The sequence below is a fragment of the Sminthopsis crassicaudata genome, chromosome 1 (genome assembly GCF_048593235.1).
Source record: "Sminthopsis crassicaudata isolate SCR6 chromosome 1, ASM4859323v1, whole genome shotgun sequence".
Taxonomy (NCBI): Eukaryota; Metazoa; Chordata; class Mammalia; order Dasyuromorphia; family Dasyuridae; genus Sminthopsis; species Sminthopsis crassicaudata.
The window spans coordinates 8869006-8892216 of record NC_133617.1 but is presented as its reverse complement, the minus strand read 5'-3'; the positions used below and the strand labels follow the sequence as shown (position 1 = coordinate 8892216).

At 60.6% G+C, this 23211-nt stretch overlaps 1 protein-coding gene across 1 annotated transcript; it reads left to right on the top strand.

Moving 5' to 3' along the window:
• The first annotated feature begins 3535 nt into the window (after positions 1-3535).
• On the top strand, positions 3536-20504 carry TOP3B (DNA topoisomerase III beta). The gene is made up of 18 exons (XM_074292146.1): positions 3536-3670; positions 3880-3994; positions 5113-5244; positions 6240-6346; positions 7302-7376; positions 9465-9661; positions 10427-10583; positions 11031-11144; positions 12479-12569; positions 13170-13324; positions 13465-13570; positions 14016-14162; positions 14802-14975; positions 15127-15255; positions 17016-17165; positions 17855-17955; positions 18215-18416; positions 19586-20504. The coding sequence occupies exons 2-18, from the start codon at positions 3925-3927 to the stop codon at positions 20065-20067; spliced, it is 2589 nt and encodes an 862-aa protein (XP_074148247.1). The 5' UTR covers positions 3536-3670; positions 3880-3924; the 3' UTR covers positions 20068-20504.
• Positions 20505-23211: the final 2707 nt, after the last annotated feature.

Here is a 23211-nt window from a genome sequence, read left to right as displayed (position 1 = left end):
TCTTTAATCTGTATTCCAGGTCAGTTGTTTTTCCAATGAGATATTTCACATTTTTTTATATTTTTGATTTTTTTGGTTTTGCTTTATTATATCTTGATTTCTCACCAAGTCATTAGTTTCTATTTGCTCAATTCTATTTTTTTTATTAAAGCTTTTTATTTTCAAAAACATATGCGTGGATAATTTTTCAACATTGACCCCTGCAAAAGCTTGTGTTCCCTCTTCCCTCCACTAGATGGCAAGAAATCCAATATATGTTAAATATGGTAAAAATGTTAAATCTAATACAGGCATACATATTTATACAATTATCTTGCTGCACAAGAATAATCAGATCAAAAAGGGAAAAAATGATAAAACAAAATGCAAGCAAATAGAAAGAATGAAAATACTATGTTGTGATCCACAGTCAGTGCCCACAGTCCTCTCTCTGGGTGGAGATCATTGTTGGAAAGAGTCATGTCCATCAGAATTAATCATCATAAAATATTGCTGTTGCCATGTACAATGATCTCTTGGTTCTGCTCATTTCACTCAGCATCAGTCATATAAGTCCAGGCCTCTCTGAAATCATCCTGCTGATCCTTTCTTATAGAATAATAATAATATTCCATAACATTCACATACCATGATTTATTCAGTCATTCTCCAATTGATGGGTATCCACTCAGTTTCCAGTTCCTTGACACTACAAAAAGGGCCGCCACAAACATTTTTGTACATGTGGGTCCCTTTCCCTCCTTTGGGATCTCTTTGGGATCCAGGCCCAGTAGAAACACTGCTGGATCAAAGAGTATACCATTTTGATAGCCCTTTGGGCATAGTTCCAAATTGCTCTCCAGAATGGTTGGATCAGTTCACAATTCCATCAATAATGTATCAGTGTCCCACTTTTCCTGCATCCCCTCCAACATTCGTCATCTTTTCCTGTCATTTTAGCCAATCTGAGGGGTGTGCAGTGGGACCTCAAAGTTGTCTTAATTGCACTTCTCTGATTAATACTGATTTAGAGCACTTTTTCATATGACTAGAAATGATTTTTTCATCTGAAAATTGTCAGTTCACATCCTTTGACCATTTTTCAGTTGGAAAATTGCTTGATTCTTAAATCAATTTCAATTTTTAAGGAATTATTTTCCTCAGTGAGCTTTTGAACCTCCTTTCCCATTTGGCCATTTAGCCAATTTTGCTTTTAATGGCATTCTTCTCCTTGTTAGCTTTTTGTATTTCCTTTTGCACCATTCTGAATTCTTTTCCTAATTTTTCCTTTTTATCTCTTGATTTTCACAATCCCTTTTGACCTTTTCCATAATCTGAGATCAATTCTTAAATTTCCTCGATGCTTTGGATGTAGGAGCTTCAACTCTGTTATCTTCTGTGTGTTTTCATCTTCCTTGTCATCATTGTAACTTCCTATGGTTAGAAAATTTTTTTGGCAACTCATTTTCCTAGGCTATTACTTGGCTTTTAAATCTTTATTGAAGTGGGGCTCTTTTTCAGGGTAGAGGATGCACTGTCTCGAGCTGTTTTCAGAGATTCTTTCTGACCACAAACCCTCTTTTCTGCCCTGGAATTATTAGGAGTGTCCCCACTCCGCTGTAACTGTAAGACCTGGGGTGCTTTGCTAGTGTTGGGTCTGGGGCTAGAACTGGGATTGTGTGCTGGACTCTAATCCTGGTGTGTGAGACCTTTTCTGCTGACCTTCTAAATTGTCTTCATCTGGAAAATGTTCGACTGTCTTTTTGAGTGTTCTGATGCTCTAAAATTTATTCAATCATTATTTAAAGGAATTTGGAGCAATTTGCGGGACATGTTGGGTGAGTTTCTGCCTTTACTCTGCCACCTTGGCTCTACCTCCCAATATTTCCTGTAAAGCAATAATATTCCACACGATTTGCTTAGTTGTTCCCCGATTGATGGGCATCCCCTCAATGGCTAATTCTTGCCACCACAAAGGGAGCTGTTATAAACAGTTTTGTACTTTCGATGAGCTCTTTGGGATACAAACCCAATAATAACACTGCTGGATCAAAGGGTATGTGTTAGGATTCTGACAAGGTACTAAGACAGTGGAATTAACAGAGACAATAGTTCTCTCCTTCAGCATAGCTCAGTATGATTGACCTGATCCTACAAGGAACTTGAAACAAGGCACTAAGTGGAACTGAGGAGACAGTGGTTAAATCCAATTTAGCATTGATTTAATTCTACAGCAAATAATGGTTTCCTAGTGATTGAATGATTGATGTATAATCAGTGAGGGGCATAGAAGGAGGAGACTGCAGGGCCAGGAAGGACAAGCCCGCTACAAGCTCATGCGGAGGGAGCTGGAGGCTGACGCTGGCAGAGGCAAAGGACTGGCGGCAGGAGCTCTCGGAACCAAGGACAGAGACGGGCCCCAGAAAGCTAACCGGGCCCCGGAGAAGAGACAAGACTTGGAAGGAGACAGTAACGGATCTGGACGTTAACTCCTGGCTGCATTTGGGGTAATTACTCTGAACTGAAAGGAAGGCTGCCTCCAGAAGCCCCCCAAGAAACCTGCTCCCAGAGAACACATTTTAGAGAAGAACATCACAGGTATTCAGTCTTTTTAGTCCTTTGGGCCTAGGAATAAGCACCTACTTTGTGCAGTGTAAGTTCTGGGGAAGAAAAGGCAAAAAGCGTCCCCCAGCGTAAAGGGGAGACCACGTGCAAACTAGATGTGGAAGGGATGAATTAGAGGGAACACAAAACTGGTGACATTCAGGGAGTGAAGGAGAGGAAGCAAAAGTGAGAAGGGGGGCGGTGCCCGGTGTGGGGGCAGGGAATGTGTGTCGGGCCAAAGTCCCCTTCAAGGAAGGGATGGAGGGCGGTGGCGCCGCTTTCCTTAATGGGGAGAATTTCTTTAACCGGTGGGTGGATGAAAGCATAAGGAGACAGGAAAAGTTGGGCAGGTTGGCGCATTCCATCCTGGAGGCAGTAGGGAGCCACTGGAGCTATAGAGGGAGGGAGGGAGGCGCGGCTGGACCCCCTTTTTCACTCTTTCCGAAAATCACTTTGAAAACATTAGATGGGCTGGAGGGGGAGGGGCTGGAGGCCCTCTGGGCTAGGACACTGCTCCAGGGGGGCTCAGCGGGGGCCGGGGGAGGGAGCCAGCCGCAGAGTCGGCAAGGCGGCGGAAATGCGGTCCCCGACAGTGAGTGGGGAGTCCCGGGCCGCTGGGCGGGCGGGGGAGGAACGGGCGAGAGGGGGCCGGCTCCGGGGCAGCGACCGCATGGTACACAGTCGGCGCTTAATAAAGCCTCGTCCGTCGACTTCTTGGTTGAAATCCGACTGGACACTTCCCAAAGCAGCCCGAGTCGCCACCGGCCTCTCCCCCACCAGCCTCTCCCTGGAGCCCAGCGCCATACCCCGGTCCAGCTCCTTTCCTGGAGCGTTGGCCCCGCCTCCCCAGGGTTGGGCCGCTCTCCTGCGCATGCGCCTCCGCCTCCGCCTCCCTCAGCTCAGGGCTAGGCTGGAGTGCGCCGGAACCGGCTCTCGAGCATGCGCGGGGGGGCGGGGCTCGGCGGACAGCCTTTGTGGGGAGCGCCGGAAGTGCTCTTGGTGAGCCGGAAGTACCCGGCTGAGGCGATGGCGGCCCCCTGAGCTGCATCCGGAGCCAAAGCCGGGAGCCCGAGTGGGAGCGGGAGCGGTGAGCACGGAGGCGGGGCGGGGTCCGGGGGCGGGGCGCCAGGGAGAAGGGGGAGGATGGGCCGGGCGAGCCCCGGGCTGGAGGGGGCGGTCCGGGGGTACCCCGGAGCCTGCTGCCGGGTCCGAAGGAGGCCCCTCAGCCCTCTCCCCGGGAAACTGAGGCAGGGCGGGGGAGGGGCCAGGCCTTACCCCTGCGGGCCTCCTCCGCAGGGTCCGAGCCAGCATCCGCGTCCGGCCCGAGCCCCCGCCGCGACCATGAAGACGGTGCTGATGGTGGCCGAGAAGCCGTCCCTGGCTCAGGCCATCGCCAAGATCCTGTCCAGAGGTGAGGGCCCTCGGACCGGCTGGGAGGAGGAGGCGGGGGCGCAGCCGGCGGTGATGCAGTGTGGCCCGGGCCGGGGCTCTGCCTCCCTGACCCCTGTCCTGCCAGTGGTGTTCCCCCCAGTGTGGCCCTGGCCGGGGCTCGGCCTCCCTGACCCCTGTCCTGCCAGTGGTGTTCCCCCCAGTGTGGCCCTGGCCGGGGCTCGGCCTCCCTGACCCCTGTCCTGCCAGTGGTGTTCCCCCCAGTGTGGCCCGGCCGGGGCTCGGCCTCCCTGACCCCTGTCCTGCCAGTGGTGTTCCCCCCAGTGTGGCCCTGGCCGGGGCTCGGCCTCCCTGACCCCTGTCCCGCCAGTGGTGTTCCCCCCAGTGTGGCCCGGCCGGGGCTCGGCCTCCCAGACCCGCATCCCGCCGGTGGTGTTCCTCCCAGTGTGGCCCTGGCCGGGGCTCGGCCTCCCAGACCCCTGTCCTGCCAGTGGTGTTCCCCCCAGTGTGGCCCTGGCTGGGGCTCGGCCTCCCCGACCCGCATCCCGCTGGTGGTGTTCCCCCCAGTGTGGCCCGGCCGGGGCTTGGCCTCCCAGACCCGCATCCCGCTGGTGGTGTTCCCCCCAGTGTGGCCCCGGCCAGGGCCGGCTGCTGACGCCCTTCAGAGCTGCCCAGGGTAGCTAGTGGCTGCCTCTTGTCCCGTGACTTCCCTCCGTGGCTGGGCCAGGGCTGCTCGGGCCTGCGTCCGGTTCCTGGAGTAGGTCAGGGCCGGGCCGAGGGCAGACTCTGGGCCTTTGGCGGGCCGTGGGCCCCCTCGCGCCAGCTTCTCCGAGGCGCCGCACCCCGGGGCCACTGGGCATGGCGTCGGGTACCAGGGGCCTGGCAGACCCGCCGGCCTCAGGACACCGCCTGGGACCCCCGCTGCCCCCTTCCGGCCGTGGCGCTGCGGGCCGGTGCCTGGGCCGGGCAGATGTGGAGCCGGAGCTGTTGGCTCCGGGACCCTCAGGCTCTGGGCGCTGGCATGGCGGGCTCTCTGTGGGCCGGGCTTGTTTCTGAGCGGGGCCTTTGGGGCGGCGCGGGGTCAGAGCGAGGCTCGGGCCTCCCCGCCTCCTCCGTCACCGGCACCGTCTTGTCCTCCAGGGAACATGTCCTCGCGCAAGGGTCTCAATGGAGCGTGCTCCGTGCACGAGTACACCGGCTCCTTCAGCGGGCAGACCGTGCGCTTCAAGATGACGTCCGTCTGTGGCCACGTCATGACCTTGGATTTCACTGGTGAGGCCCCGTCGGGCGTCCGGCCTGGGCTTGGTGCTGGAGGAGGGGCGTCCACTGGGCGCCCCAAAGGCTCCCTGGAAGAACGGGGTCCCCAGCTTGAGCCTGGCACACCGGCCAGGGCACGCTGGCGGTCCTGAGGGGGCAGTGGTGGCAAAGGGGCCGAAGGGCTGCGAGGACAGACGGGGACGCCTCTGACCCGGGCCTGGCCATCCCAGCTCCTGCCGGGCCCCGGGCTCCCCAGGCTGCCCTGCCTGCTCGCGGCCGTCACCCTGGACACGTAGGGAGCTCGCCGGTCCTTCCCTTAGCCCAGCCAGACTGGCCCAGAGAGGCCTGTCCCGGGCCTTCTCCCCCACCCTGGCAAGGAGGTCAAGGAAAGCCTGGCGGGCGGGGGCGGCGCCTCTGCCTGGGGACAAATACCCGGGGCCAGTGCTCCGGGCTGGCGGGTGTGGGGCCCACGTGGGAGGAGGGTGATGGCGAGGATGCCCTCGGGTGCCCACGGGGGCTGGGACTTCTCCCTCCACGATCTCCCTCGTCTCTCACTGTTAACGTGTGGCCTAAGTTATCGTTACTTTTGTTAGCTGTCTGCAAAGCACTTTACAGGTGTTACCGCATTGGATTCTCACAACATCCCTGGGGGGTAGAGGCTGTTTTTATCCCCATTTTATAGTTGAGGAAACTGAGGCAGGCAGAGATCAGTGACTTGCTCAGTGTCTGAGGCCGGTTTGATCCTTCTGAATTGCCGCCGTGGACACGAGCCGCCCTCCTAGGGACGTCAGCTCGTCCCCCTCCATGCTGGGGTTGGACTGAGTGACGGTAACAGCCCCCGCTTACGGGGCGCCCGGATATTTCTGGAGGCTTTTTACCCAAATGCCGGTTTTATCGTTATTCCGAGGCTGGAGGAGGGAGTTGTGGGTGACGGGGCCGCCCCGCCTCCTGCACTTGTCTCTCCGGTGGCCGGCAGAGGCGGCCTCACGTGGCGCCATTTTGGCTTTCAGGGAAGTATAACCACTGGGACCGCGTGGACCCGGCGGAGCTCTTCAGCAAAGCCCCCACGGAGAAGAAGGAGGCCAACCCGAAGCTGAGCATGGTGAAGTTCCTCCAGGTACGTGGCGGCTGAAGGGCCGTCGTGATTGGCAGGACTGAGGCTTACCTGGGGCAGCTGGCCTTCGGGGCGTGGACGGGCCTGTCAGAGCTGGGTTCCTAGTGCAGGTCACCTGTTGCAAGCTTGGTGCTCTTTCCACTGGTCCACACTGCCCCGCGCCTCCCTGCCGAGGTCCTGGGCTGGCCCCTGGGCCACCCAGGCTCAAGCCCCCTTCCTCCTTGGAGCTGCATGGGCCCGCCATGTCCGGGTCTGTTTTTGTGTAGTCCCGGGTTGGGCTGCCCCCAAAGTCCAGACTCAGGGCCTCTCACCCCCTCCCTCCGGGAGCAGGAGCCCCCCCACCACACAGACCACGGGGTGCCCGGCTCCTTAAGGGAGCAGCCCGCAGGCCCGGCCCTGGCTCATCTCCCTTGTGGACCGCTTCCCTTGGCCTCATTCTCTGTCACGTAGAGAGAGGATGGGTTTTGCTTGGCCCTGGGGGAGGCCATAGTGCACAGGCTGGGTGACTGAATGGTCAGGAAGTGTAGAGGGGGCGGCCCGGAGGCTGCTTCCCCACCCTCCTCTCCGTCCCCTCACCCACCATGGGGCCTGCCTGAGGAGGGAAGTGCAGCTCTCGTGGTGAGGAAACTGAGGTCCAGAGAACAGAGGAAGGCTCAGAGGTCCCATGGCCTCAGTGTTGGGCCGGGACCCCAGCTGGCTTATTGAGGGATGGCCTGGATTTGAGATCCCAGGCTGGCCTGTGGTTCTCGGGCCCATTCTTGGGGAATCATTGCTGGGAGCCCGAATCTGATGGGACCTCGGTCCAGGCTCGGTGCCCGCTTCTCCTAGAGCTGCCTTGTCGAGCTTTCCAGCCCCGAGCCATCCACGTGAGCAGCAGAGCCAAAGCCGGCCCGGTGGGTGCTGGGAAAAGCTGCTTTGGCTTGAGAGACCTGTCAGTGATGTCTGGTTTCCTTGCTAGGTGGAAGGGAGAAGCTGTGACTACATCGTGCTCTGGCTGGACTGTGATAAAGAAGGGGAGAATATCTGCTTTGAGGTGCGTGTCCCCAGGTGCCGGGGCCAAGCCTGTGCTCCCTGGTGCGGGGTCCTGGGAGAGGCTGGGGAGGGGGTGCTGCAGCCTCTGAGCTGCCTCCAGACCACCCGGAGAGCAGGTAAGTCTTCCAGGCTCGGGCAAGCGCGAATTTTGCTTGTTGGTGAATCCCAATAAGGCAGGAAGAGGTTCCAGACCCACAGATGCCGATGGATTTGTCCTCAGCAGACATAGGTGGCAGTAGTGGGCCGGGCTGACTGGGAGGCAGAGTGACATCTCTTAAGCCTCTCCTGGAGTCCGGGCACGGCGCCAAGCTCTGGGAACATAAATAGAGGTAAAACCCCCAGTCTGCTGGGTGACAGCTCAGGGCACACCAGGCATTTGGGAGAACTTCGAACCCCTGGGGCGCCCCAGCATGGAAGGGGCTGCTCTTGGAGGCCATCGCTGGGAGTGCTCAGCCACAGAAGAAAGGTCTGGGCCGGACCAGACATCCAAGAGTCGGACTCTGTTAAGTGCCCGCCCGTTCCTTACCAAGGGGGCCCCGGGCCCCTCATGGGGAACAGCCTCAACTGTGCTTCCTCTCGTCTCCTGAGGCCCATCGTTCAGCCGAAGCCGCCCCCTCTTCTGCGTTACCAGGGGTCTCTCTTTTTAGAAAATCAGTTTTTATTCGTGCATCCTGTTTCTCACACCAGAGTTCCCCCCCGAATCCCTCCCACTCCTGCTCTCTGACAGCCATCCCATATAATAAACAGGATTGTTGAAAAACCATTTTGCAAAAAGGATCAAGTCGGTCTGACTGATGAATTCGTTGACACAGTCCGGCGCTCCAGGCGGGGCTCCATGCTTGTGGGCTCCGAGTATCTCCCCCAATCCCTCTCGAGCCAGGCTTGTTCTCCAGTGTGAGGACGGTCGCTGGTGGTTCTCAGGTGGCTTTTTCTGTTTCCATTGGTGTTTCCTTAGTTCTGCCTCCACTCATAGAGACCTCTTGCTGCTTCCCGTGTCCGTCCCTCCTTACGGCACAGGAATAGTCCGTCGCGTTCATGCGCCACGCTCTGCTTTTCCTTGGTCAGTGGGTGTCCACCACAGTTTGTGAGCTGTCTTACACACTTAATTTGCATTCTGCCACTCGCTTCAATGTGGTTGTGCTGCTTTACAGCTCCACCAACAATGTACCAGTGGGCCTACTGGCCCACCTTTGGTCATCTTGGCCAGGGGGCGAGGGGAAGCCCCTCTTACTCTTTGCAGTTTGGAGCAGCCTTTTACTCAGTTGGCTTGTGATGGTCTCAGTCTCTCCCTTCTCATCTCCAGTAGCATCTGATTTTGTCGGCCATCTTCTCTCTGGGATCGCCCCCCTTTTATAAATTCATTTTGAAGTCAAACACAGAGTGCCAAAAAGCATTTCCATTTTTGTAGCACAAAAAGCCCCCTCCCGAAGACGGCAAGCCATCTGCTCTAGTTTAACCGTGTGCGATTCTTCTGACCCCAGTCATGTGGTGCATAAAAAGTCAGGTCAAAAGGGGAAAGAGAAAAATGAAGAAAAACCCCGAGCACAGAGCAGCTGAAAACGCCGCACTCCCAGCCCCGTTGGGGCTCCACGACTCTCTCCTTCCCGAGCCCTTCGGAATTGCCCTGAGTCACCTCATTGCGGGGGGCAGCCACTTCTGTCCCAGTTGGTCATCATGTGATCTTGTTACCGTGTGCGATGTGCTTTTGGTTCTGAGCTTCTCTAAGAACCCGGTGGTCTGGGATCTGGGCCTGGGCTCCGGGAGACCAGCCCTGCCTCAGACAGCTCATTTCACATGGGCCTGCCTCAGTTTTCTTCACTGTAAGATGGGGGTTCCCAGTGGCCGTTTCCCACAGGGGTTGTGAGGATCCAATGAGACTGTTGTAAAAGACCCTTAGCTCAGTGCCTGGCATCCAGTAGGTGCTTGGTAAGTGCTCATTCCCTTCCCTCTTGCCCTCTGAGAGCTGCCAAAGGCCTCGTTGTCCTTCTCGCTCTGACCTGCTGAGTTCTGAAGCCGCCGCCTCCCTTCTCTTTGCTGAGGAAGCTGCCTCCTCCCACCTTTGGGTGATGTGGGCGTCTCCCTCCCGTAGGTGCTCGATGCCGTCCTGCCCGTCATGAACAAGCCTCGGGGCACCGAGAAGACGGTGTTCAGAGCGCGCTTCAGCTCCATCACGGACACGGACATCTGTAACGCCATGGGCCGCCTGGGCGAGCCCGACCACAACGAGGCCCTCTCCGTGGATGCGCGGCAGGAGCTCGACCTGCGGATCGGCTGCGCCTTCACCAGGTGCCTGGCCCGGAGCTTGCTGCAGGGGGGCTTCCCCCCGGGGTCCCCTTCCTCTGGACCTCACGGGGCTGAGCGCGGGGTGGGCTGGGGGTGGGCCAGTATGGGGCCTTCAGTTTGTTTCTGTCACCACAGCCAGTGCATGCCCCTCCCGGACGTTCTCTCCTTTCCCCCAGGGCCCCCGACAAGGCTTCATGGCATCAAGGGCCAGGGGTGACCATGGGTGGGCCCAGTTGGCACTCTTCTCCTGGAGGAAGAAGCTTTTCTAGTCTCCTCTGGGTTGTGGCCTCTGACTAGGAGGCTGCGCGAGCGTGACGCGTTCCGGGTTCCTTGCCACTCGTGGCGTCCCCTCTGTGCCCAGCCAGGACGTTCTCTCTACTCAGACTGTCCCCAAGCCGTGGGCCTGCTCGGCCTTCCCTGGCCTGCAGCCCCGCTGGTTTGGCTGTGGACCTGGTCGTTGTCACTGCTCTTAGGCTTCTTGTCCCCCCTCCCCATTCCCCAGCAGGGGAAACTGGGCCAGAGACCCACAGAAACCATTGTCTTCTTCCTTCCCACGTGACCCTGGCTCCTTGAGTCACTGGGAGGGGGTTGCTCACTGCCCAGGGGTACCCACTCATCGGGGCCTGGAGTCCAGGGTCTTGAATCCGTGGGGCGTCACGGTGAGGGCCTTGAGCTCACACAGCTTGTGGGTGGCCACGAGCGGCCGTGGCTCAGGTGGCAGTGGATGAGGGAAGCAGCGGCTGTAGGGCTCTCTCTTTTTCTCCGTAGGTTTCAGACCAAGTATTTCCAGGGCAAGTACGGCAACCTGGACAGCTCTCTCATCTCCTTTGGGCCCTGTCAGACCCCCACGCTGGGTTTCTGCGTGGAAAGACACGACAAGATCCAGTCATTCAAGCCAGAGCTGTACTGGGTGCTCCAGGCCAAGGTTCGGCCTTCTTGTTCCTCTTTCCAGGTTCCCTCTGGGGCTGCTCAGGCGCATCTAGCCTGGAACGTGCCCCTCCCAGACTCGGGGCCAGGCCCTGAGCTGGTGTCTTGTCCTTGGCTTTGTGTGGCCACGAATTCCCAGGGGAGCTGGGGCCTGCCGTCCAGGAGGTCAGATGAAAAAGCCGTCGGGGTGTAGGGCGGGCCAGGCCGAGCGCTGCTGGGCCATACGCCCTCCTTTTAGCCGAGACCTTTTTGGGTTATTGCTCTTTTGTCCTTAACTCCGCCTCCTGCCTCCCCTCTGGGAGCCAGGCCGTCGGCAAAGCTGCTCCTGCTCGCCTGCCCTGGCAGCGGAGGCAGCCTTCTGCCCCATGCCAGTCTCTGCCCATGGCCATCTCCAGGGAGGCCTCCACCCCTCCCCCGGGGTGACTCTCGGTTCTCTCTACCACAGATCAACCCCGACAAGGAGAGTTCGGTCCTTTTGGACTGGGACCGGGTGAGAGTGTTTGACCGGGAGATTGCGCAGATGTTCCTCAACATCACCAGGACAGAGAAGGAAGCCAAGGTGGGCGCATGGGTGTGTCAGGCGATCAGTGCTGCGGCAGGGCGCTGCCGGCTAGACCGCAGGCCTTGTCCCAGCATACAGTGAGAACTATGTGGTGGGCAGTCCTGGCAGTCAGCTGGGGGGGCAAGCCCTGTGCTGAGTGCGGGGGATGCAGAGAAAAAGGGCAGAAGGTCCCTGCTCCCCGGAAGGCCCTGGTCTGGTGCGGAGAGGACAGGCAGACACCACGGGCAACCCCAGTGGAAGGGCCCCACCTCCCAGTGCTCACACCTGCCAGCATCGGCGCCCCCTCCTGCCCAGCTGTGTGGGCTTCTGGTCACACATTCGGGCTGGAGCCGGCCGACTCAGCCTCACATACGGGAGGAGCTTTGCCTAACATCTCGCTGCCCTGAGCGGTCACCTGGGCTGGCGGGATCACTGGGGCGCTCGCACACTCACACACAGCGCTGTTGCACGCTCACACGCACAGTGGTCTGTGTTCTTGCACACGAAGCTATCTCAAACGTGCTCGCGCTCACGGCCGTGTAGAGATGCTCACACTCATCTGCTCTCACACACAGTCTCTGCTCCCACATGTGCTCACACTGCTGCCATGCACGCACATGCACAGCGCTCACGCACACACGTGCTCGCCCACACTCTCCCGCGCTCTCCCTCCCACTCTGGGCCTGCTTTTCGGTCGGCGCCCCTGCCTCGCCCCTCGCTGCTGCCGGTCCTTGGCCCTGTGTGTCATTGCTTCAGTGGCCCCCGGGACACGGGCTCCACTAGCCTTGGCGTTCTCCGTGAATTTTGTCCAAAGAGGAGCCCGCGGGCCCTGCGAGGTGGCCTCTGCCCGTTGTCCTGGCAGCCCGTGGGCTCGTCCTGTTGGGGCACTGCCCAGTGAGGGTCGTGCATTTGTGGGGTCATAGAAGCAGCTGAAAGGTGCTCCGCCAGAGGCCTCTCATATAGAGGAGAAAGCAGTGGACTGGGGCCTCATCAGGCCCTGAGCCGCTGCTCTTCTGGGAAGGGTCCGGAGGAAGAGGGGGCCGGCGGATCATCCGGAATGAGTGCCCCCGCCTCTGTAATCAGGGCCCAGAGAGCTGGGGGCTCCCTCCGGGGCTCTGACCCCAGCTCAGTGTTCGAGCGATATGAGGCAGCTCCCCGCGCCGAGACGGGCCGGCACTCTGCCTCACTGGGGCTGTGGAAGGCGCTGACGTGCCCCTCCCCCCCACCGCGCCACCTACAGGACTCTGAGGACCTCTGTGTAGAGGCTCGTGAGCTGGGCTGGGGTGGATGAGGCTGGGCCGGCCTCCCCTCGCAGCCTCCGTGACGGGCAGAGGCTTTGTCCTGTCTTCCAGGTGGAAGGGACGAGCCGAAAGGAGAAGGCCAAGCAGAGGCCGCTGGCCCTGAACACGGTGGAGATGCTGCGCGTGGCCAGCTCCTCTCTGGGTAGGTGAGCAGGGGAGGCTCTCGGGGGCTCATCCTCGGCACTTGGCAGCTGCCCACCCGGGCCTCGGCTCCCATGTCGCGGAGAGGGTGCGCTGAGCCAGAGCTCCTCACGAGCCCCGGAGTCCACGGCCCTGTGCTCACAAGAACGCGGGGGCGCTGGCTTTGCACGAGCTCTCCTGGCCTACAGGCCGCTCTCAGGCGCCCACTCTGGGGCACTCTGGGGGGCATGTCTTTTGCCAGCTGCCGGCGTGAAACGTAGCGAGGGCGTGCGGCCATGTGCACACTCGCCGATTGGCGCTTGTCTGGGTTCCTTAGCTGGCTGAGAGGCGGTGGGACAGACTTCCCACCGGGGAGAAAGCCATGGTTGGGGTCTTGGGCAGTGAGAGGCCCCGGGTGCGAGTCTGCCCTTTGCTGCTCGCCAGCCAGGCCCACGCTCCCAGTGCCTCTGAGGGAGCCCCGGCGTGCTGGGGTTGGATTTGGTGGTGGGGACTCTGGGCTCAGATCCAGGTCCTCCCCGCCCCCCCCTCCCCCCAGTCAGTGAATCGCCGGCCTCGGTGGGCCCTCACAGCTCCACGCTGATGCCCGTGTGACCCCTTGTAGGAATGGGGCCCCAGCATGCCATGCAGATAGCGGAGAGGCTCTACACCCAGGGCTACATCAGCTACCCTCGGACGGAGACCACCCACTACCCAGAAAACTTCGATCTCAAGGGGTCCCTGAAGCAGCAAGCCAACCACCCCTACTGGGCCCAGACGGTGAGTTTTCCTTCCTCCAGCTTCCTTGTGGGCTGGGTGGCTGTGTCCTGCCCGGCCCCAAGGCCCGAACACAGACAGACATCTGTGGGTGCTATCCATGCGCCCCCGCCATCCTCGTGCCTTTCCCTCCTCTTCCTCAGGTGAAGCAGCTGTTGGCAGATGGGATCAACCGGCCGCGTAAGGGCCACGACGCGGGGGACCACCCTCCCATCACTCCCATGAGGTCTGCCACGGAGGCAGAGCTAGGTGGGTGTGCCCCCTCCGGGCCGCATCTTCCCCTAGGGTCCCGGCCCCCATCTCTCCCGACCCCGGCACGGAGCTCCCCCACTGCTGGCCCAGAGCCGCAGATCGGAGGCACGGGAGCCGGTGGTCGAGGGCGAGGAGCGACGGCCCGGGCGGTTCAGAAGGTCTGTGACGATCGTCCAGGGGAGTGTGGTCAGGGACGTGGGTGGGGGTCTGGGAAGGGCGTGCATTTGGCTGTTTCCGGGGGGGCTCCGGCCTCTTGGGGCCAGCTGCAGCGTGCTGCCTGGGGCTCCCCTCTCTGCCTTGGGACTGCTCCAGGCCTGGTGAGAGCTCGCACCGGGGCGCATTGTGTGGATCGCTGCCTCGGGGAGGGGCAGAGCGGGCTCTCAGGCCAGGCTGGGGCACGGCGTGACCCACGTTGTGTGACGCGGCCCGTGGCTCGTTACAGGGGGTGACGCCTGGAGGCTCTACGAGTACATCACGCGCCACTTCATCGCCACCGTCAGCTACGACTGCAAGTACCTCCAGAACACCATCTCCTTCCAGATCGGGCCGGAGCGCTTTACCTGCTCGGGGAAGACCCTCATCTCCCCAGGTGAGAGCGGAGGCCTTCCCCTCCCCCAGGACAGCAGGGCACGGCCCCCAGACTGCAGCCCCGCGCCACTGCCCCCAGATTATGGCCCCGTGCCCCGGCCGACCTCCTGCTGCTGGGCCTGGCTTCTCCCAGGAGCCCTCCCTGCCTCTGGGAGGCTGAGGTGAGGCTCACCACCTCATGGTGGAACCGGAGGCTCTGGACGGCTGGTTGCTTTGGAAGGAAAAGCGGGTCTTCCCCAGCCAGGCCCTGCGCACATCAGCCACTGTCCCACTTGGGGCAGCCTGGGACAAGTAGGAGGGGGTCACCCTCCGAGCCAGGAGGCCCGGACAAGGAGCCCTACCTGATGGGGGCGGGCTCCTCTCCTACGGGGTGCTGGGTGCTTTCCCGATCCCTGGGGTACGGCTCCCCCAGATGGTCAGCCTCCCCTGTGTGGCAGATGCTTGTTCCTCAGATCACTCTGCGTCCCCTCCACTTTATGCAAATCTGAGATCACAGAGCCCCGGGGTCCCCCCCAGCATTACAAGGCAGACGTCCCCAAGTCCCGTCTCCCGCCCCCTCCTAGAAGCCCTCCCGCTCCGGGGAGCTCCCTCCTTCCAGTGGGGCGTCCCGCCTCAGCTTCCGAAAGACCTCCTCTTCCAGGGTTCACCGAGATCATGCCCTGGCAGAGCATCCCCCCCGAAGAGAGCCTGCCCACCTGCCAGAAGGGGGACACCTTTGCCCTCAGCGAAGTGAAAATGCTGGAGAAGCAGACCAGCCCTCCCGACTACCTGACCGAGGCCGAGCTCATTACGCTGATGGAGAGGCATGGGATCGGTGGGTGCCCCAGGGGCACGGGGCCTGGCAGACGGGGGGCACAGGGCCTGGCAGAGCGGGGAGGAGGCACAGGGCCTAGAGGGGGGAGGCGAGGAGCACCGTGGCCCCTCGGGGGAGACACAGCCGAAACAGAGCCTGGCATGTGTTTCAGGCACGGACGCCAGCATCCCTGTGCACATCAACAACATCTGCCAGCGGAATTACGTCACCGTGGAGAGCGGGCGCAGGCTGAGGCCTACCAACCTGGGCATCGTCCTGGTCCATGGCTACTACAAAATAGGTGGGAGCGGAGCGTCTGGGGAGGGCCCAAGGGGGGTACAACAGGGCCAGGGGTCAGAGAGTGCTGGGCCTCAGACCTGGGGGAACACAGGCTTTCGGGGCAGGAGAGGCCGGGGAGGCTGAATGTTGGCTCAGGACGATTGTCGGACCCCGGGCTCAGGGAAGTTCCTTTGGGAGGGGACAGTGGGCCCACGTCCAGGCTCTGGCCAAGCTCTCCCAGACCCAGCGTCACTCGCCCCCTCCCGGCTACTCATCTCTGAGCTTTCTCCCGCGCTCCCGGCCCGGCTTCCCAGTGTCTCTCCCCCAAGGTTCTCAGCAGTCTTTGCTGCCTGGAATGCCCTCCCTCATTGGGCCTCCCCGGCCTCCTTCGGGTCTCAGCCAAACTCCCGCCTTGTCCAGGCAGCCTTCCATCCCTCCGGTCTCTGGGTCCTCGCGGCTTGTTCTCTGGGCATCTGCACACTGTCTCCCCAATTAAGCGGGGGCTGTTTTCTCCCCTTTGTCTCCTCTACCTTAGCATGGTGCCTGGTATACAGCAGGCGTTGAATCAGTGCTCACTAACTTGTCTTTACTTGCCACCTGGGGGGGGGGGGGGCGCGGCACAAATGGCCAACTAGGGAGATTGGCAACAACCAGGGCGGTTGGTCACTCAGCAAGCACTCAGTCCTTGACCCGTGCCCGAGGGCAGGGCCGGCCAAACAGGGAAGGTCAGGGCTGTGCCTGAGGGAAGGGTGGGGGCCCCAAGGGGGCACACAAGGCAGATGGGAGACCAGTGGTGGGGGAGGCTGTGAGGAAGTGTCTTTGGTCCTAGAGGCCTGGGGCGCTGATGGGGCCCTGATTGGGCGGGGAGCTCACACAGCGCTTCCCTGAAGGGGAGTGTGTGGGATGGACTCTGGCCGGGAGAATGGCACCGAGAGCGGCAAGAAGGGCCGGGGGCCTGGGCTGAGGCGGCAGCTCAGGGAGGGAGAAATGAGAGGGAGAGGGAGCCCCCCAGTAGGGTGCCAGGGGCAGAATCCCTGGGAGGCCGGGCACAGGCAGGGCCCGGGGCAGGAAGAGGGCAAAGGGGCACCTTTGGGGGCTAAAGCCAGAACCGGGGCCTGCGTCTGGCTGGATGAGGCGAGCCCCCAGGCCCTGACCACGCTACCGAGGAGGGCGAAGAGGGAAAGGGGGGGGGGAGTGAGTGGGACGGAGCCTTGGCCATGCCTCATGGTCTGTGGTGTGACCTAGAGGAGGACGTGGAAGAGTCTGGGCCAGAGGGCTAAGAGCGGGGTGCCCAGCGGGGGCACAGCTCCTGGCCAGCTGCTTGTGTCCCCAAGAGTTGGCCCAGCCGGGGGCCCTCCTGGGAGGAGCCGTTTCCTCTGAGATGCCGAGAAGAGGTCAAAGGCCTGTGTGCGAGGGTTGGTTGGGGCGGCCCTTCTGGGAGCAGCCGGTGCTGGGTACCAGGTGCTCGGATGGCTGGAAGGCCACGTTAGCTCGCAGCCAGCTCTGTGCACAGTGGGCAGGGGCTTCGCTGGGGTTGCTGTGAGCTCCTCGGCACCAGACTTGAGGCAGGGCGGCTCTGGGAGGGGACAGAAAGGCGGGACTGCCTGGGGGGTCTGTCCCCATGAGTGCTGCCCCGAGAGAGGGTCGTGAGTCTGGGCCAGGGCTCTCCCTGCTCAAGGGGCCCACGGAAGGCTCCTTCCCCGGGCCGGGGGGGGGTGCTCCTGGCTCAGAGACGGGCGGGGGCTCGGCCGCTGACACCGCTCTCCTGCGCGTCCTGGCCAGATGCGGAGCTGGTGCTCCCGACGATCCGCAGCGCCGTGGAGAAGCAGCTCAGCCTGATCGCCCTGGGCAAGGCCGACTACCACCAGGTGCTGGAGCACACGCTGAACATCTTTAAGAGGAAGTTCCACTACTTTGTGGACTCCATTGCTGGTGAGCACCCCCCTCCCCTGAACCCTGCCGGGCCGGCCTCGTCCCAGGGCTGGGAGATCTACCAAGCAGCCGCCTCCTCCGGCCTGGCGCCAGGGGCTGACCCGCCCCCGTGGGGATGAGGGCCGAGGTCCCCTAGCTCCGTCCACACCCCCTCCTCCTTCCCCACTCTCAGGGCTGCCCCCCAGCCCTCCTCTCGGGGGAGCCCTCCCCACAAAGAGGGCCTTCACTAAGGGCACAGAGCCTGCCCAGCCCCAGGTCACCTGACCGACTTTATGGAGCTGTGCCTTGACCTGGATGAGCTTGGGGATCAGGGCGGGCTTCCTGGAGGAGGCAGCAGTTGAGTGGGGCTTTTAAGAATGGCATTTGACCAGCTCTTCATTATCAGACGCCTGTTGTATACAATCGCCACCCTCTGGCCTCGGTCTGGCAGGCTCCCCTGGCATGCAGGGCTTTGGGCGGGTGATGGGGCCTTCTCTGTGTTCCACCTCTTCAGTCCGTTGGCTTTCTTGGTCCCTGTGCCCACTCTGGCCCCAGTTGCTTGGGTTCCCATGTTTCCCACACTTGTCGATACCAGGCCACTTCTCTGGCAGCCCCTCCTTGGTGTCTGGGTCCCATCCTGGGTGGCGGGCGGGGTGGGGGCATGCAGGTGGGGCCGGCCTGATGACCGACCTTGCCTTCCTCATCCCTAGGCATGGACGAATTGATGGAAGTGTCCTTCTCGCCCCTCGCTGCCACTGGCAAACCTCTCTCCCGGTGCGGGAAGTGCCATCGCTTCATGAAGTACATCCAGGTAAAGTACCTGTGCCCGGCCCCCTAAGACCTGTGCGGGATGGGGGGGGGGGAGTCTTGGGAAATGATCTGGAGGAGAGCCCGCCAGCCTCACTGCCGTCCCCAGGGGAGACATGGAGTTGGGGGATGTGGCCTGAGAACAAGTCCCGGGCTCTGGGGGGTGCTGGTCGTACATGGAGAAGCGGTCAGGGCTGGGGAATTGGGCTGCCCCCCCCACCCCCGGCCCTCACGCCTTCACTCTCTGTGCCCACTGCCCATAGGCCAAGCCCAGCCGCCTGCACTGTTCCCACTGTGACGAGACCTACACCCTGCCCCAGAACGGCACCATCAAGCTCTACAAGGAGCTGCGCTGCCCGCTGGACGACTTCGAGCTCGTCCTCTGGTCCTCAGGCTCTCGGGGCAAGAGCTACCCCTTGTGCCCGTACTGCTACAACCACCCACCCTTCAGGGACATGAAGAAAGGTAGGGCTTCAGCCGGCTCAAATGTCCTGTGCCCACGGCTGCCCTGATGTGGGTGCATGGACTGAATGTCCTGTGCCCGACTGCTCGAGGGAGGCCGCATCGGGAGGGCTGGGGCCGGGCCCTGCAGGCGGCCGAGCCCAGAGTGAGCCTCGGTGCGACGGAATGGATGCCTCTGCCTCGTGGGCGCCCTCTGTGTGCAGTGTGTTTAGGGGGGTCTGTCTCATCACTGTACTGGGGGAAAGTCTGAAGCTCTGTTCCACGCCACTTAACCCACTAGTGAGAGTGTGCAGGAGCAGCCTCCATATCCTCATCTATGAAGCGGGAATCATAAATCACGGCCACAAGAGTTGCTTTAACCGCAAAAGAGACTTCTGTTCTCTTCTAAGGGTCCAGCAAACATTCAGTAAGCGCCTACTCTGTGCGCGAGACCCCAATGGGGAAGCCAGGAGCTGCTGGCAGGAAGCCGACCTTTGAACTCCTTGACTGGCCCCGGTGGGGGGAATCCTGTCATGGAGCCTCTGGCAAGGCCCAAATGAGGCTCAGCCACGAGCACCATGCCAGGCCCTGCAGGGACGGAAAACAGAGCCGACCCCTGGGTCTAGACCCCCTGTGTGTACCTAGGGGCGTGCAGAATAAATAGCAGGGAGCTTTGGGGCAGAAGTGGCACCAGGGAAGGTTCCCAGGGCTGAGATTTCCAAAGGCAGAGGTGCACAGAGGCGGGCAGGATGGGCCGGGGGTGGCCTCGGGGAGCCACTGAAGCTCTTGAGGGGGAGCGCAGGGCCGCTGGCTGTTGCAGGGGCGAGTCTCAGGCAGGGATCTGGATTCCGATTCTTATCAGTTCCTGGATTCTCTTTGAAAACAACCCCCCCCTCCTGCCATTGATCCATTGGTCCTAATGGCTAAGAAGGGCTCTTCCCTGAGGGTTGGAAGACCCATGGAGGAGCCCTGATCTCCTGCTTTGGGCCGGTTCCAAAGTGGGGGAGAGGATGTGGGGAGGAGGGAGTGGATCGTGGCTGGCTCACAGCCCCCTGATGAGGTGTCCTCTCCTTGCAGGGGGGGCCCAGGCAGCTCCTGGGGTTCACGGCCTCCTGAGGAGGTCTCTTCTCTGTAGGGGAGGTGCCGGCCAGGTTCTGGGGCTCACGGTTTCCTCTTACGTCTCCTTCCCGCAGGGATGGGCTGCAACGAGTGCACACACCCCTCCTGCCAGCACTCGCTCAGCCTGCTGGGCATCGGCCAGTGCGTGGAGTGTGAGAGCGGGGTGCTGGTGCTGGACCCCACCTCGGGCCCCAAGTGGAAGATGGCCTGCAACAAGTGCAGCGTGGTGGTCCACTTCTTCGAGAACGCGCACCGGGTCCGCGTCTCGGGGGACACCTGCGAGGCGTGCGAGGCCGCCCTGGTGGACGTGGACTTCAACAAAGCCAAGTCCCCACTGCCGGGCGACGAGACGCAGCACACGGGCTGTGTCTTCTGCGACCCCGTGTTCCAGGAGCTGGTGGAGCTGAAGCATGCGGCCCCCTGCCACCCCATGCACCGCAGCGGCCCGGGAAAGAGGCAGGGGCGGGGGCGAGCCAGGGGCCGCCGCCCTGCGGGGAGACTCAACCCCCGGCGGCCCAAGGACAAGATGGCGGCCCTGGCGGCCTACTTTGTATGATGCCCCCGCCGAGGACACCTTTGCAAGCCATTAAAGCTTTGTTTCGCTTCTTCCGAGGGAGGATCGTCGCCATCTTTGTTGTGGATGGCTGAGGTCGGCCCGAGGAGCCGGCGGCCTCCTCGCCTCTTCTCTTCTCCTGTGCTCCTCGTCCCGCCAGCCTCCATCCCGGATGATGCTGGGCCTCAGGGAGGGCAGGGACAGGGCTGGCCACGGTTCTGAGGTGGAGCCTTTCTTGGCTGAGCCTGGGCAAGAGCCCACCCAATGTTCCAGGGCACCTGTTTGGTTTTTTTTTTTTTAACAGTAGCTTTTTATTTTCAAAATAGATGCAAAGCTAGTTTTCACCCTTGCAAAACATTGTTCCAGATCTTTCTCCCTCCCTGCCCCCCACTCCCAGACGGCAAATAATGCAGTAGAGGTAAAATGTGTGCAATTCTCCATATGTGTTTCCACATTTATGTCGCATGAGAAAAATCGGATCGAAAAGGGAAAAAAATGAGAAAGGAAAAAAAGCAAACAAACAAACAACAAAAAGAGTGAGATGCTATATTGTGGTCCACACTCAGTCCCCACAGGCCTCTCTCTGGTGTAGTTGGCTCTCCATCCCTGAACAAGTGGAACTGGTTTGAATCATGTCATTGTCAGAGAGCCACGCCCATCAGGATTGTCATATACTCTTCTTATTGCGTGTACCATGATCCCCTGGTCCTGCTCCCTTCCCTCAGCATCAGTTCCTGTGAGTCTCTCCAGGCCTCTCTGTATTCCTCCTGCTGGTCGTTTCTTACAGAACAATAATATTCCACAACCTTCATATACCATAATTTACCCAACCATCCTCCAACAAATGGACATTGATTCATTTTCCAGTTTCTGGCCACTACAAAGAGGGTGTCACAAACATTTTGGCACATACGGGTCCCTTTCCCTTCTTTAGTATTTCCTTGGGATGTAAGCCCAGTTGTAGCCCTGCTGGATCAAAGGGTATGCACAGCTCGATCACTTTTGGGGCATAGTCCCACATTGCTCTCCAGAATGGCCGGATTCTTAAACAACTCCACCAACAATGCATCAGTGCCCCAGTGTTCCCGCGTCCCCTCCAACATTGGGCATTATCTTTTCCTGTCATAGCCAATCTGAGGGGAGTGCGGTGGTACCTCAGAGTTGTCCATTTGCATCTCTCTGATCAATAGTGATTTAGAGCATTTTTTCACGTGACTAGAAATGCCCTTCATTTCCCCGCCTGCAAATGGCTCCTATCCTTTGACCGATTATCAGTTGGAGGGCGGCTTGTATCCCTATAAAGGAGTGACTTCTCTCTCTGTTTTAGAGGTGAGGCAGGGCGCCCTGTCCCATGGCATGGCAGGGGGGCGTCAGGGAGTCTCTCCTTTCCCCAGCCTGCACCAGCCAGGCCCAGAGCCCCCCCCCCAAGCTTTGCTGCTCCTATGTGAGGGACTAGATAAAGTGGGGGGGCTTCCATTCGGATGGGGGAGGAGACATCCAGGGAGCGGGCAGATAGGGAGGGGGTGCTGCTGGGGCGGGATGAGGGGGGGCCCCCCAAAGGAGGGGAGGGGGGTGTTGCGGGCTGTTCTGCTCCCTGCCTGCGGAGGAACGAGCGGAGGCCGCGTGATGGGACACGTGCCCGTCTGCCCAACAAAAGCTTGATTATACCTTGGGCGCAGCGTGGGCGGGCTGCCAGCGGAGGGCGGCTGTTCTCCCTTTCCCTCGCCGTGTCAGGAGCCATTGTCCTTCCGCCTGCGCTCGGCTCCCTCCCCCGCTCCCCGCCCCCATTCTCCTCCCTCACTCCCCCATTTTCCCGCCCTCCCCATCCCGCTCCCTTTGCCTCCCTCCCCCTGGGGGGTTCTGGGCCCCTCCCTCGATGCACCCCCAGCGGGGGGCCGCGGTCCCAACTGGCACACTGCTGCAGATCCCTCCAGCGCCCCCGGGAATAGAAACAGACCCCGGCCCCCACAGGTCCCCGAGAGATGGGGGGGTGAGAGAGATCTGACCCCCCAGGGGCTCCCTGGCTGCTCTGCTCACAGGACACCTCGCTTCTGATCCCAGATCAGGGCTTCACTGACAGGACAAATCCTCACGTCCCCAGCCGCCCTGGGCCTCAGTTTCCCCACCGGTAAAAGATTGGATTACTCCCTGAGGTCCCGGATTCTGGGGGCGAGGTTTTCCCAGGCTGTGGAAGACAGGGAGGCCTGAGGCCGGCCTCTGGTGGCCTTTGTTCCCACTTCCTCTGGAGGCCAGGGGAAATGAGCGCTTCCTGCTGTCCCCGCTGACTCAGCCCACCGGCTCCGCTCCAACCTTATTTCCCTCCTGCTTTTTCCTTTGCTTTTAATGGGAAGGGCCCGGGTTCTAATCCTGACCTCCAGATGGGACCCTCCGCCCTCCCCAGCCCGGTCCCGCTCAGTGGGTCGCTGAGGAGCGTGTGCCATGGGCCGGGCACTGGGGGTGCAAAGAAAGCCCGGGCTGACCCCGGCCAAGGCGGCCACGAGCAGCATGGCGGGCGCTGGCCTGGCCGTCCCCGTCCGGGTTCGGCCTCCTGGGAAGGATCCAAGAGGGGCGCACGGAGGTTTTCCGGGGGAAGCTGTGCAAGGAAACGGGCCCGATTTGCCAGAAGCAGAAGCGACAATTGCTGCCTTCAAGACTTTCAAGGTCTCTCGAGGAATTTTGAAAAAGCTGACAATGACAGAGCAAAGCACGGGAAAGAATTTGGCCCTCCCAAAGACGCTGTGAGACAGGGCTGCTGTGTGCCCATTTTACAGATAAGGAAGCTGAGGCCCAAAGCCACCCATGACTTGCCCGGGGTCCCCCCTCAGCTGAAGTAGAAGGAAGGTGCAGAAAGGCAGCTTTAGGGGTGATGGGAGGAGGAGGCTTCTGGCATTCCGGGGAGAGGGGGTGAGCTCCCCATCCTCACAGCGCTTCAGGGAGAGGCTGGAGGCCGGAATCCTAAAGGGCGCCTCAGAGGCCGCTCCCGAGGAAGTCTGGGATTGGGTACCCGCCACACCCCGACCTGCTTGGCTGGGCTTGCTGGGGGGGCCTCGGGGAGCAAAGCATCGCGGGAGACTCGGCCATTGCTGTCATTATTCCTTCTCTTCAACTGCGTTTCTTTTTCCTTTCTCCTCCTCTTCACCCCTTGGG